This window comes from Botrytis cinerea, chromosome 3, assembly GCF_000143535.2.
Source record: "Botrytis cinerea B05.10 chromosome 3, complete sequence".
Taxonomy (NCBI): Eukaryota; Fungi; Ascomycota; class Leotiomycetes; order Helotiales; family Sclerotiniaceae; genus Botrytis; species Botrytis cinerea.
The window spans coordinates 1,613,605-1,628,588 of record NC_037312.1 but is presented as its reverse complement, the minus strand read 5'-3'; the positions used below and the strand labels follow the sequence as shown (position 1 = coordinate 1,628,588).

At 45.0% G+C, this 14,984-nt stretch overlaps 3 protein-coding genes across 4 annotated transcripts; 2 read left to right on the top strand and 1 right to left on the bottom strand.

Annotated features, from left to right (window-relative positions):
* Positions 1–720: 720 nt before the first annotated feature.
* On the bottom strand, positions 721–4,413 carry BCIN_03g04810 (hypothetical protein). The gene is made up of 4 exons (XM_024691973.1): positions 4,122–4,413; positions 3,975–4,048; positions 1,588–3,833; positions 721–1,527 (listed from the first exon to the last, which is right to left on the bottom strand). Exons 3-4 carry the CDS (start codon positions 3,816–3,818, stop codon positions 1,386–1,388), a joined length of 2,373 nt encoding a protein of 790 aa, XP_024547746.1. The 5' UTR covers positions 3,819–3,833; positions 3,975–4,048; positions 4,122–4,413; the 3' UTR covers positions 721–1,385.
* A 776-nt stretch (positions 4,414–5,189) lies between these two features.
* BCIN_03g04800 (hypothetical protein) lies at positions 5,190–9,903 on the top strand. The gene is made up of 4 exons (XM_024691972.1): positions 5,190–6,159; positions 6,215–6,429; positions 6,477–6,939; positions 6,987–9,903. The coding sequence occupies exons 1-4, from the start codon at positions 5,672–5,674 to the stop codon at positions 9,400–9,402; spliced, it is 3,582 nt and encodes a 1,193-aa protein (XP_024547745.1). The 5' UTR covers positions 5,190–5,671; the 3' UTR covers positions 9,403–9,903.
* A 2,050-nt stretch (positions 9,904–11,953) lies between these two features.
* On the top strand, positions 11,954–13,675 carry BCIN_03g04790 (hypothetical protein). Of its 2 annotated transcripts, XM_024691971.1 has the most exons (4): positions 11,954–12,164; positions 12,268–12,472; positions 12,657–12,912; positions 12,972–13,675. In XM_024691971.1, exons 2-4 carry the CDS (start codon positions 12,321–12,323, stop codon positions 13,518–13,520), a joined length of 957 nt encoding a protein of 318 aa, XP_024547744.1. In that variant the 5' UTR covers positions 11,954–12,164; positions 12,268–12,320; the 3' UTR covers positions 13,521–13,675. The 2 variants fall into 2 exon arrangements, with proteins under 2 accessions (XP_024547744.1, XP_001560737.1); XM_001560687.2 differs by having other exon boundaries at positions 11,954–12,472.
* Positions 13,676–14,984: the final 1,309 nt, after the last annotated feature.

Below are 14,984 nucleotides of genomic sequence, written 5' to 3'. Positions count from 1 at the left end.
TTTGCACCCTCCCAGCCACTCCCACATCAACATATAATTAACCCCCATATGATTACCCTACCCCTATTAGCTACCTCTTCTCCGCTCTCTCATCCATACCACTTCTCACTTAGGGAGGAATACTCTCCTCGATTTCAGAGATCATCCATTCAATTCATGGTACTATAATCACTAGACATTCATTCATTCAATCGTATACTTACATGCATACATATACGCTAGCGACTATAATACCATTGTAGAAACCACACAATATACAATATACAACACACAACACACAATAAGAAGATAAATGACGTCATCCTTCCACAGAAACAGCCCCCTTCTAGACATCCCTACCTATCACATTGTTTAAATCATCTCGTAAATTATCCCACTACTCAGTGATTATATACATCTACCTAATCTAGTATATCATCTTCATACCATTCATTCATTGTTAACATTTCTTTGAGTATCCCGCTGCCTGCCAAATTATACATTATTTTCGAACATTCAAGAATCTTACTCGATATCAAATGCTTGTATCTCCTATTATTCAGCCGAGAGCTACTCATTTTTGGCCAGTAGTCTGGTAATCGAGCCCCGGTTGTGCAAATTAAGCTTGAATATCACGCTGTATAAATCATTTGAATCACAATTGAAATAAAACAGCATCGCACAGCACGCTCACAATCCTCGCTCGCAATCCTCACAACATCCACATAGCTCAAAGACTCGTGATTAATTTGCAATGTTTTTTTGATTTCTTATTTACCCCCCTCACCACTTATCTTATCTATGATAAAATCCTAATCTAATTCTGTTCACGCTGTCACATTCCCAATCCATGCCCACCCAGAAAACTGATTTGCCATGCCAATACCCCCTCATTTCATATTCGTCATCCATTCATGATTAAAGGAAAAGGTGAAGAACCCCATGAAGGTTGTCGCCATCAGTTCAAATAGAGCGAATGGACCGAAGATAGTCATAAAAAAGCAGAAAGAAATTAAGGTTTTGTTGTTCGTTCCCTCCGTTGCCAACTAGCCACACCTTGCAATAATATTGTAATCGTTAGAAGCGTAGGTAATTTTCAATCAGAAATAGAAAATTGTACCTCCATCGAGTAGTGCAAGAGTCGTTGAGCACAAGAGTAATCTATGAGTACATGTAATTGGTTGAAATATTTGCCCTTCCATAAGACGAAGAATAGAAGATAAATATTCATTGACCATAAGAAAAACATCGTTCCGTGCGTGAAGAATGCGATAAAAAGTAGGACCGAAATGTTGCCACCAAAGCATAAATAACTTTTCCGGAACCGTACCGTAGCAGAAGAGTTGGACAAGACGCCAAAGTAAAGTGTAGAAAAAGAGTCATTAATGGCAGAAGAGAGTGGGCAATTAAGCCTTCTCTTCAGCCTTCTCGTCACCCTCCTTGGTCTCACCAGCCTCACCTTCACCTTCACCTCTGTTCTTGACATACTCATCGTAGACGGTGAGTGCCTCGTCAACCTTGGCGCGGAGAGAAGCATCATCTTCGATACTGTAAAATTGTTAGTACGTCGATACCCACAGGGCGGAAAGTTCTCTAGTTATTACTTACAGATTGATCAACTCCTGATTCTCCATCTCCAACAACATTCCGGTAATCTTGCCAGCCAATTCAGGTTGCAAAACTTGGATCTTAGGGAACAAAGCCTCTCCAAGAATTTGCTTCTGTTGCTGAGGAGCAACGGCTTGAACTTGGGCTTGCAACATAGTAGCTGGAACGCCACCCTCTTGGGCCATTTGAGGAATTTGTTGCATACCTGGAATCTGTTGTGGCATACCACGACCTGCTTGTGGAGGGAATCCACCAGCAAATTGGCCGGGACGTCCAGCTTGAGCACCACGACCAGGCATACCACCTTGTCTAGCGCCTTGTTGGAATTGTGGCATTCCTTGTTGACCCATAGGCATAGCCATGTTTGGTGGCATACCTTGCATTGGTCCACGTGCATTTGGTCCACCACGGCCGGCAGTGAGTTGTGCAGCTTGCATGGCAGCTAAGAATTGTGGGTTGTTTTGTTGAGGATATTGGCCGCCAGCAGGGAATTGGCCTGGGCCCATTCCGTACATGTTAGGTGGCATTTGTTGGCCAGCTGGTGCACCACGACCAGCTTGCTGAGGGGGGAAACCAGCTTGGAATTGACCAGGTCGGCCTCCTTGGGCACCTGGGATTGGCATGCCAGCTTGGGGTGGGAACTGCATACCACGTCCACCTTGGGGAAGGAAACCTGGTTGTTGAGCCCCTGGAGGGAAGAACATTGGAGCTTGCATGTATTGTTGTGGCATACCAGCTTGAGCAGCGGCTTGCTGCATGCGGATTTGGTTACGAGCTTGAATGCTGGCTTCCAATTGACTCTTACGGACATCCTTGCGCTGAGCAAGAGCAACGTAAAGTGGCTTATTGTTGACCATGCGCTGGTTCATGTCAGAGACAGCCTTGGTAGCCTCATCTGGGTTGTTGAAGCAAACGAAACCAAATCCCTTGCTCTTACCCAAAGAGCGCTTTGCCTTTGGTGCAGAGGCCTCTTCGGTTTCAGCCTCGCCCTCCTTCTTGGTCTCCTTGGTCTCCTTGGTATCCTTGTTCTCCTTGTTCTTCTCCTCGTCCTTCTCCTTCTTCTCCTCGGCTTCAGCGGTCTCGGCAGGGGTATCACGCATAACCTTGGCAGAGGTAATGGAACCGAATGATTGGAACAACTCTCGGAGCTTCTCATCATCAATGTCATCATCTAAGTTCTTGACGTAGAGGTTGACACCTTGATATTTCGAAGCCTTTTCGATACGAGCAGCTTCGTATGAACGGCGGAGCTCTTCCTCACGTTCATGCTTCTTCTGTGCACGGCCAACGTAGAGATCTTGACCCTTGAAGTCTTTGCCGTTAAGCTCATCAACAGCAGTAGCAGCATGCTCATGGTTGATGAAGTTGACGAAACCAAAACCACGGCTCTTGCCGGTTTCAGCGTCGCGGGCAAGGGAAGCTGAGGTGACATCACCGAACTTCTCGAACAACTCACGGAACTCCTCCTCGGTGGCTTCAACTGGGATGTTCTTGACGTAGATGTTGGTGAAGTTTGCCTTCATCTCCTCGAACTTGCTTTGACGGTCCTTCTTAGGGATGTGATGTCCAACGAAGACCTTCTTCTCGTTCAAAAGCATACCATTGACGTGCTTGATAGCTTGAGCGGCTGCCTCATCAGTCTCGTAGTGAACGAAACCATAACCCTTGGAAGCTCCAGACTCGTCTTGGGCAACCTTGCAACTCAAAATGTTTCCGAAAGCAGCAAATGTGTCGTGGAGAGCCTTGTTGTCAATGGCAACATCCAAGTTCTTGATGAAAACGTTTCCTTGACCGTTCTTTCGGAGAGCTGGATCACGTTGGGACCACATGATTCTGCATGGGCGGCCCTTGATCAAAGTGTAGTTGAGCTCTTCCAGAGCCTTCTCACCATCAGCGGTGGTATTGTAGTTGACGTAGGCATATCCGAGGGATCGGCGGGAGATAGCATCACGGCAAACACGAATGGAAGCAACGGAGCCAATTTGGGAGAAGAGTTCGAAAAGCATAGCTTCGGTGACGGATGTGTCAAGTTCACCGACGTAGAGGGAAGCCGAAGCTTGTGGGTGAGGGGCATTGGTGGGGGTAGGACCTGCGGCATCTTGGTCTTCGGAGTTGACGTTGGAAACATCGGTGTTGAGGGTAGCGGCGCCGTTTGCATCTCCATTTAAGGAAGCATTGTTAAGGTCAGAGGCGAGCTGGTCGACAGCTGTGTTTTGAGTTGCGGCAGACATAATGACTAAATTTTACTGAAAAGTCGAAAAATTAGCAGATGAACAAAAATGAAACCAATTTTTTCCAAATTAAATTGTGCACGAATAAGGTGACAAAGGGAATATTAGGGGAGGGTATAAAGGATAGAAGAAAAGGGATCAAAGTGGCATGGTTACCTTTATGTCGAGATGTGTTGTTTGAAGAGAGGGTCGAGGTTTAAGATGAGGGGTAGAAATTCGTGAAAATAATTCTGTACAGAACCAAGGATTAGATCGAAATACTGATGTCACACTGCCGGAAGACAAATGCACAATATGACTGACTCTTTGGGGTGGGAGATTTTGGATTTCGGAAGGAAGGTGAAGTTATTTCGAAAATTGGTCGACAGAAGAAGTATCGATCGCAATTTTGGGGTTTTCTGTGGTTTGATTTTCAAATTTTTTTGTATCTCTAAAAGAAGAGGGATTTTCTAATTTGAAAAGGGCGAAGAAGAACGAAAAAAGCACGAAGTATTCGTACTTAAACCGCTATTGTAAGATCTTTTCGGTGGGTTGTATTTTTTTTGGGTGGTTGTAGAAGGAAGGGGAGGAGATTTCTTGAGATCACAGTCGCGACAGACAAAACTCAATCTTTTTTCGAAATTTCTGTGCGTAGACTAGCTAATCTGTATTGGGATTGGCGGGAGAATCTGCCGATGAGTAAGTGGGAGATCCCGCCATGTGATTCGCTACACCGGCTTACGTGAGGTGAAAGATCAGGATGCTTATGTAATCCATGGACAGATACTCAGTTACGTTGTGTGGCACGTGTGTGCGTGGCTATCTAATCTGCAGAAAACGAAGAAAAGCGATTTCATTGATAGTCAGTCCACCAGTGCAGTGGTCGGCTCTTCCAACGGCCGACTACTTCTGATGTACATGCCTCCAGAGCAGGTGATCAACAGTGATTAAAGCATCATTGGAATGTATCATTTGACGCTCCCCTTGGCCACTGCCGTGGAGGCTTTTTCGCTTCGCTCTAGTATGGAGAAAGAGCAAGAGTAAGAGCAAGACAAGAGCAAGACAAGAGCAAGAGCACCGGTGTGATTGTCGAATGCACAGAGGACGGGGTCTCAAGGGCGTGCTCTCATAAGAGAACATAATTGCTACATACAGGTACAAGCATACAAGGAAAACGGCAATCATAACAATACAAAGAATCTTCTGAAGCTTTGCCATGTCTATCCCACCGATTTCGTGTACCCAGCTATTTCGTCCTTCTCTGAACCTCCTCTCCCACTCACATACATAATTAACGAGGGGCATTATCTTGGGTTGCTTAAGTAATCACCGCCAGCAACCGACAAGAAAGACAATCAGAAAACGTTCTCTATCATTCCACCCATATGCTTTGATTTATAAGGTTACAAGGCCGCTGGAGGTGTCGGCAATCGGGTTATCAAAAGCGGCGTCATATAATGAGGCTGCTGCCAAACGTAATCCGAGGAACACATGAGGAAGAGGCTGTACAGGATATTATTACTTTGTTACCATTGCCTCCAGATACTTCAATTAAAAAGAAAGAGGATTTCATAAACCACTGGCACATAAAACTATTTCAACTGTTCTACTCGCACTGTATCCGTGGTTCTCTCCATTCTATCATTTCCTCCTCTACCTACCCTTTGATAGTAGTTCTACTACCATCATCGACTTATTCCGAACAACCCAATCGACCACAACCATTATTCTCCCGTCTTCGATCGGTCTCTGTTTGGATCGCCCATAGAAATTCGGTATGCGGTTTTGTTCATGATACAATCATCTACAATCTATAACAAAGGGAGAAGACTCTGAAAAACGATACTCTTTCCATTCATTTCACCGTCGAAGAAATGTTTCAAACATTTAGTGGCAGTTCTCGCAGACCTAGACAAGTCAACCTTTCCGGTCAAACTCCGAATCCATTCGCTGCCGGTACCTGGAGTTCCCCAGCTTCAGCTTCTGGTGCTCAAAAGACAGTGGCACATGCGCAACAAGAGAGGGAGCAACGTCAGAGGGAAAGAGAAAGGCTCAACGCCTCAAAGAAAATCCAGAGAGTATGGAGGGGTCATAGAAGTAGAGTAGAGCTTGCGGATGCAAGACGACAACAATATAAGGCGGCCTATAGTTCTTGCGAGGGAGAGCACGATGCCCTCGTTCCACTTGAGCAATTAAAGTTGTTGATGGCGTTTTGCAACCCCGAGCGGGACGATGATGTAGCCCAATTGACGGAACTCGGCAGGAAGTTCGTTCACAGCAAGAATACTAGACTCATGTCTCAAGCAGAGTACCAACCTTATCTCCTCAAATTGGCAAAGCTCACGCTCAGTGCTCTCATACAGTATGTATACCCCCACACATATTTGTTAACGATGGAATTTTGACACACCCAACAGTACCTTGCCCAGCTACAACAGAGTTCTTTTCAGGCTTCTGTCGAACATATTAGTGGAAAATGGCAACATACTATCACATATTGCAATTTCCTATTATGACTTTCTTTCGGCAGCCGTAGTTGGAGGGAGTGTTTCCGATGAATGGCGTGCGGAGCTTGTCTCAGCAGTATTCTTTCCTCTCAAAGTATCTCCGTCAGCGCCGGGGCAATCATCTAGTAAGTTTCCCCTTGCACCTCCTTTACATGTATACTAATCAGTATAGGTACAGTGTCATTGGATGTTTATTCAGCAATGGCATCTCGATTCCTGACCATTCCAGATCTAGAATCTAGGCTTGGGGGTCTACAGGTACTCGCATCTAAACTGATTGGCAATAATCTAGCTGCCGCTATAGTTCGTGACTACTCAAGCATTTCCTCTTCGCAGTCAAATCCGGAGGCAAAGCTCTGGCTGCTTGCCCATTTTATTGCAATATACCGTATGCGGGAGCATCGTGAACAGGAATCCGAGCTACTGAGAGCCTTGTCCCTTCAATTATCGGCGTGCTCAGTCGATCTTATTGGCAGAATTGATAGTCGCAAACCAGCATCCAATAATTTCCAAACAGGAGAAAGTGAAGAAGATGGAGTTCAGCCTGTAAAAAACTTGCCTATATTCGTAAGCAATCAGTTGTTGTCTTTGTTAGATAAAGAGTCAATAACTGGGCTACTCAAAAGATTCAACATGTAAGTCAGCTGTGTTTCTCTCTTGGCCATCGCTAATTCGGTTTTAGAGATTATGCCAAAGGGTCGACGGCAGGGCAGGAAGATGCAAGCTTTCTGGCAAGTTACGCTCTTACCCTTCTAAGAATTTTTCCGGATCGTGCCGATGAAATTCGAATGTGGCTTTGTTCTAGCTCAATCACGACTTCAAATGGAAATGAGGTATTGGCTCTCAAATTCCTTTGGCAGGCAACGAGTTCAACAAACACCTTCAAAGCTATCATGGCTGATTCGAGAGCTGCATTGGAGATCCTTCGGTATCAAAACCCTCGCAGCAATGAACCATCTCAAGAAGTTATATCAAGAAATCGAGAGTGGAGAACCATTCTTCTGTTCTTGGAACTTTATACGTTTGTTTTGAAGTTCATAGATGACGAGGATTTCCTTGGAGGTAGTACAAATTCGAACCAAGCGAGTGGGACTGCCTCAAAGATCCGGGGCAGTGCACTCTCATTGGAAGCTGTCGAGCAACTCACCCTTTTTTTGAAGAACATCTCGTTCACCACTTACTACAATGCTGCTGAACTTTCTGGTGACGATAATTCTGTTATCGAGGGTGGCTTAGGTACCTACTTCGGTAACAAGAGCGAATCCGCAAAAGATGAGAAAGACGCTTTTGATGAGGGCCGAACAATAAGCAGCTCGAGTTGGCCATTCGCAGGTATCTCGGGCATGACGTTTTACCATTTGCGAACCATTGTAATTGGGGTTATGCGTATGATTTATGAGCGAGACTCAAGAAGACGATTTTTGCCCAAAGATCATTGGCTCATGACGGCACGTTTTGACATGAAAGGCTTTATTGTTGATGTTATCAAGGAGCACGAAAGGCGACAAGAGGTTGGCGACAGCGAAGGAGCTGAAGCAGAGTTTGAAGAAGATGCAGAAGAGTATGAGCCAGTTCAGAGTCTTATGCTGGGGCGTACAACCCGGGCAAGCCACTTGCTGTCTCAGGTGAGACAGCAGGATCTGTTACGAAAGCATCAGCAAAAATTGAACAAGAGAAAAATCATGGCTGCTGTTGGGCCCAGGATTGAGGTGTTACAAAATATGCCATTTGTCATACCCTTCGAAACTCGCGTTGAGATATTTCGCCAGTTCGTCATGATGGATCAGCTCAGGAGGCGGTCAGGAGTTATCGATCCGGATTCATGGCGTATGCGAATGGCAAACATGGCACAAAATCGACATGCCGCACGAGAAACTCTTGGCAGACATCACGCATCGATCCGTCGAGAGTCTGTATTTGAAGATGCATTTGAGGCATTCTTTCCACTTTCAGAAGGCCTGAAGGAGCCCATTCAGATCACCTTTGTTGACAGCTTTGGTGCTATTGAGGCTGGTATTGATGGCGGTGGAGTGACGAAAGAATTTCTTACCAGTGTTACCAATGAAGCATTTCGCGGTCCTCTAGATTACGGTAATAATCCATCCCTTTTTGTCACGAATGACCAAAACCTATTGTACCCGAATCCAACAGCCATGGAGCAAGACTATGCATTTTTAAGATCAGTTGGGATAAATGAAACTAGTCCTGGTTGGAAGACGCATAGTGTACAGTTGCGTAATCGCATGCACTTCTTGGGCCGCATCGTTGGAAAATGTTTGTACGAAGGCATTCTCATTGACATCAATTTCGCTGGATTTTTTCTCCTCAAATGGTCCGCTGCAAATTCTGGTCCAGAAGCAGCAAGTCGCAGTAATTTGAACGATCTACGTGATCTTGATGAAGGATTGTATCAAGGGCTGCTAAAACTCAAAAACTATCCTGGCAATGTCGAAGATTTCTCTCTCGACTTTACTATAACCGACCAAATTCCCAATGGCATGCCTGATGGCCGCGCCAAAGTAATCACCCGAGATCTTATGCCTAATGGCTCTAACATTCCCGTGACAAACGAGAATCGTCTCCTCTACATTGCATACGTCGTCCGCCACCGTCTCCACATTCAGCCCTATGAACTCACGCAGGCTTTCCTTCGCGGTCTCGGCCAAATCATAAATCCCTCCTGGTTGAGCATGTTTAACCAAGTCGAACTTCAAACCCTAATTTCCGGTGAGACATCCGATATTAACATTAATGATCTACGCAAGAACACACAATATGGCGGTGTTTATCAGATAGGTTACGATGGACGCGAGCACCCAACGATCAGGATGTTCTGGCAGGTCATGGAAGAGTTCAAAGATGAGGATAGGAGAAAGGTGCTCAAATATGTTACCAGTACGCCGAGAGCACCGCTATTAGGATTTGCATCATTGAATCCGCAGTTCAGTATTAGGGATAGTAGCTCAGATGAGGATAGACTACCTAGTGCAAGTACGTGTGTCAATTTGTTGAAGTTACCAAGGTATCAAAGCAAAGAGAAGTTGAGGGAGAAATTGTTGTATGCGGTCAATGCGGGGGCTGGATTTGATCTTTCGTGATTTTTAAATCTGAAGAGGTTGTGGAAGGGGATAAGAAGAGCCCGGAAGTCGGAAGAGAGTGAAGTGAAGTGTAGAGAAAATACTAATGAGGCAAATGATAAAAGCGAAGCGATGATTGATGATCAAAGAATATACTTACAACATACATGGCGCAGGCGTTTTTCTATTTTTCATTTTAGCAGAGAGTTATTTAATGGTTGAATGGATGGGCTGGGATCGAATGGCAATGTATGATTACATGAGGTTGAATGGAGAAACTTCCCAAATTACAAAGGCTTGCATGTGGTGAATCAATTCATTGATAGGACGTGTATTGAGAAAACGGAGAAGGATGGTGGTCTATCTGTCTGTTGGGATTGGAGGATACAAGCGTGTATAGACATGAATTAATCGTCAATACATTTATTTCTTACACATTTGGCATTGGTCTACTGACATTTGAAAAGAGGTCTGGGGTTTCCGATTCATGACTAGGAAAAATATTCCATTTCAAAGATTCCACGATCATATTTCACGCCGTGTTGCTTGTCTCTTCTGGTATATCTGTTGGTAACCTGCGTGTGTGGGCTCACTAACTTGTTTTATTTCCCTCAAGTTTCGTCTTGATTCATCAAAAAGTTCTCATTTATGCCCTTTTGTAATTCGCCAGTCTATTATCACACCTTGAGCAGTATCTATAGAGTAACAAAGTGAGCATGCTGACGAAGCTAACCTCAGACTTGACAATGTGTACACACACACTTCATCAGATTAGCCGAATTGTGCATTCGTATGGTCTGATATGAAGTTGAGATGATGAAGTACAGGAAATTGCCAGGAATGTGAAACAGAGATGAGGAACAGTATGTACGATAGACCCTCCTCGAATCCGAGAAGTTTACTCAAATCACAAAATCACAAAATCAGAATGTTGGAACCGTTGTGCACGTGATGAATGGATATGACAGGCGCTATTATCATCATCCATGCCGTCTTCTGGAATTCTTCTAGCTCGTTTCATTTCTCAAAATAGAAGAGCAGATGCATATTCATCGTTTTATCTTCGCTATCTTGAGCCCTCGGCCCTTCAAGTCTGTTTGATCTTATTATAGCTTGAAATTTGCTTCATATATCAGCATTATCCTAGCTTACTACACAATCTACCTCCGAGACTTCAACTTGAATCTGAGAAGTAGACTTCAGGGTAGGAAAAGAATGGTCGCGTTGGGAATGTCTAGCCTCGTGAATGCTATCTGTCCACTTGATAATCCGCTATTACACAGGCAGTGTAGCTCGAGACTACTTGGCCAACGAACGGACCCGCACTGGCTTGGACTCTGCAGCTTTACAAAGCATGATACTTTGGGGGCGTAATCACGCGTTCTGAGTAGGAATCATGGATCAGAATTAGGCGAAAAAAGCCGTTGGGGTTGAAGATTGTGGCATTTGCACATGCGGAGTTGCAAGATACTTTGCGGGTTTTCGGGGTCCAAAGAAACGTGTTTTCTGACCTAACATGGCTGGTATGATGTTGGTGACGTTGACGTTGGCGAGTGGGCTGGTCTCTGTTGGCCGTGCGCTTGCTGTTAGGAAGGAGCTAAGGTGACATGTGTGCTAAGGACGACAGGAGAGAAGGAGCTAAGGTAACATGTGTACTAAGGGCGACAGGAGGAGACTGTGACTAACCTGTGTCAGTACATAAGACTAACGATGCGGTTGGCATTCAGAGAGCTAGTGCATGACCTCCTTGAGGCACTAACTTTGTAATGTAGCTGCAGAGACTGCTCGACATCATACTGCACAAGCTTGCTTTGCTGTCCGACTTCGAATCATACAATCAACACACGCTGGCTTGCCTCGCATGCAAACCGTAAACTCTTGCTTTTGAACGGCAAAAGTTCGGATTCGACAATGTCTACTAGCACCATAGGGGAAAGAGGCGACAATTGACGAACTCCATGTAGGGGGCTGCATTTCTCTCTATCACAAGGTGGAACTAAGCCAACTAGAACACATGAATTGGACAAATCTTTCAAATGGTCTCTCTAGTCTTCTATCGACGGACTAGTAAATTTGCAAGCTGTATCAAAAATCATAATTTCTAATCCCCCCTCCACTTCTGTCCATCTACCGCGGCTCGGGCCGCAAGGTGATTGAAGCGGGGTCGCTCTGAGCAGGCATTTACATCGACGATGGTGTTTGATACTATTACGAGACTATGACCAATCGGTTCACCAGTTCGTCTATCAAAAATTTCTCTACTTGGGTCTTTCAAACATTTTCGTCCCTCTTTGATATTGGGCACGAATCCAGTGCTTTAAGCTTTTCTCGACCTTCTCCAGCAAGCTAGTAGACGTACATTAGAGTTCAAGTCAGGTCAAACATCAAAATGTCTAATGGACCTTTAACCTTATCGAGGGAAGGGTCGTTTCTTCGTAGACACTCCACCCCACGAGAATCCCTGTATGGATGCAGGTAATGAGAAAAAAGGAATTTTCTGCCATTTCGTAACATCGAGGACTGCAACTTACAAGGATGACCCACCATCCTCCGAAATTCGGTTCGTCTCCATGCATCCTGCACCACGTTTCACACAGCAGCACGACCAAAATGGTAGATATGCATCATGTCGCAGGCTGCTTTCTCATGCAGAGTAGATTATCGATAGCACCACAATTATGTTTAACCCATCCACTGTTTGAATGTAGCCACGTTCTCTTCAATCTATTTGTGACTTCAAACATTCTGTATTGAAGATCTCATTCCATCCTGTGTCTGTACCTGTACGTGGCCACAATCCAACACAAAGGATTTCTCGGTGCAGTTTTCATGACCCACGAAATACCACGGTTGGTTCTCAGACTAACATTTTCCTCTACTTGCTAGCTCTATAGGGAAATTTATTCCTGGATTCAAGACATCGGCAGAAAAGCATCGTCATGACTATCCCTACTTTGAAATTGAATACCGGAGCCCCAATACCGGCTCTGGGATTTGGTACTTTTCAGAACGAAGGATCCCCAGGGAAGTGCCACGATGCTGTACTTTGGGCTTTACAATCAGGTTATCGCCATCTAGATTGCGCTTGGTAGTAAGTTCAACCCCTATGTCTCATGTTTATCCGTTCATCCCAACTGTATACTCGATGTCTCCTGGGCTCATCCCTTCTCTCTTCCCACTAATTCCGACCCCTATTCCTTGGTGAAGGGGTGCCGAAGTATCGGAAATACAGTTTTCGTATTGCAATCCGCAAACCTGAAACTAACACACCGCAGTTACAAGAATGAAGAAGAGGTTGGGTCTGGCTTGCGGGAATTCTTGTCCAGCAACCCAAGTGTCAAGCGTTCCGATATCTTCATCACCACGAAAGTGTGGCCTCATCTATGCGGTTCTCCTGAAGACGTCGAGTGGAGTCTGAATTACAGTTTAGAGAAACTAGGGGTCGATTATGTGGATTCTTTCTTGATGCATTGGCCATTCGCCGCGGAGAGAACCGACGACTATGAAGTCAAGATCGGAGATGATGGAAAGGTATAATCCACCAATCGATGATAGAATCTATTGTTCCCAAGTCTAATAACCCTGAGCAGTACATCATCAACAAAGAAGTCACGGCCAACTTGGAACCTATTTGGCGTAGATTCGAGGCTCTTAACAAAGCTGGCAAGGCAAAAGCCATCGGAGTATCCAATTTTACCATCTCAAACCTGCAAGCTCTTCTCAAGTACGCAGATGTTCCTCCCGCCATCAACCAAGTCGAGATTCATCCCGTCTGGCCTAACACTAAGTTGATCAACTACTGTTTTTCAAAGAACATCCTTCCCGTGGCATATTCGCCACTGGGATCCCAGAGCCAAGTGCCCACGACAGGCAAAACCGTGATCCAGAACTCTGAACTCATCTCAATCGCCGAAAAGAAGGGCGTTAGCATAGGTCAGATATTGATTGCTTGGGGCATCAAACGAGGATACGTAGTCCTTCCCATGAGTTCGAATGAGGGGAGAATCAAAACCAATGGAACACTAGTCGATTTGACTGAAGAGGAGTTCGAAAAAATGAACAAAGTTTCCGAGGGCAACGAAACAAGGTTCGTGGATCTGAAAAACACTTTCGGATGGGAAGTATTCGGGGATGAGTAAGGAGATGGGTAGCCAAGCAGACAATTGGCCGTGTCGTGCTGTCTACTCGTATTGTTCGGTTCCACGTAACGCAAGATATCACTATCAAGTAAATTCCAACTATGATGCATGTTTTCATATACGTGAAGCAAGCACTGCAAAATAAGCTGATCTGACCTCGTGATGTTCATAACTGCATATGCTATTGGTATGTCTGTTGACTCTGCATTGTTAGTTGCCATTAGCATTCTACGACACAGTCACCACTAATGTACACATCATGTTATATTCATCATGTCACATATTATCTCTCCCAAAGTTAAACTTTTTTTTTGTCTCATATCCTAATCTTATCTCATCTCGCCGAGTTCTCAGCACCAAAATTTGCACGTACTGGCTCTGGCGACCTCTTGCCTGCATCCCACGAACCACTCTCCTGGAACCAAAAGTCGGTGAAGATCGAACCCTGCGAGAAATCCTTACGACAATCTAAAACATTCAAGACTGATATGTTTTAGATTTTAGATTTTCCCAGCGCGCGCGCTGTACTATGACGAATGGGTACGCCGAATGAACGACAGGATGTGACATCGTTCGCCTTACCCGTGCGTGACATTGCTGTAACAATTGTTGAGGTGTGTGTTTATTGGTGATGGAGTCTGGCGCATGGCCGTTTGCTGTAGTCTTCGCTAAAATCGCACCAAGAATCATATAGCACGACACCTACGACGAAGTGTCAAATTTCCGATTCAGCGATACATATCAAGGTCGACAATATTAACCACGAGGATAATAATGAAAATGTCAATGAAAACCCTGGGACTCGGAGTAAGACTCCACCCGCTCGTCCTTTTTTAAATTGCAATGTTCATGCCGCTAGAAATCTGGGTACAGACGCCGACAATCGTTTGCGAGAGGAGACTCATCATCTACGGCATGAGAATCTTTTCACTCATGACGCCAGTGCCAATCATCGCATCGACACAGCGAGCACCGAAGAATGACGAGTAGAGTATATGCACAGGCGAATTCTCTGAGTGGTTGGTAATACGGTGACTCAATGAGCCGGCCGATCTCAATTTTATCTCACTGCTGGCTCGCATCACATATAGATATATATATGCATGCATTTACGAGTATGTGTATCCGTCCGCACGGTGTCGTAGGAGAGGGTGCATTATCTCAAAAGACCAGAAACGCCATGCCGCGCCAAGAGAAAATGCATTTGAAGCGGACTCCGCCTCACATGGAATGCACAAGGTAACATCGGTGCATAATCTGGAAGCCTGCTCTGCTGAACAAACCGATGATAATCCATGACTGCAGATACACATGCATGTGATCGAACCTTCCAAGGCCGATATTGGGTGGTACTAGGTATCTAGATGGGAGGTCGTAGTAAGGCTATCATATTCATTATCAATCACATCGCTGGCCATCTTCATCTAATGCCAATATTCAATGCTGAACCGAGTGTTAAACCGG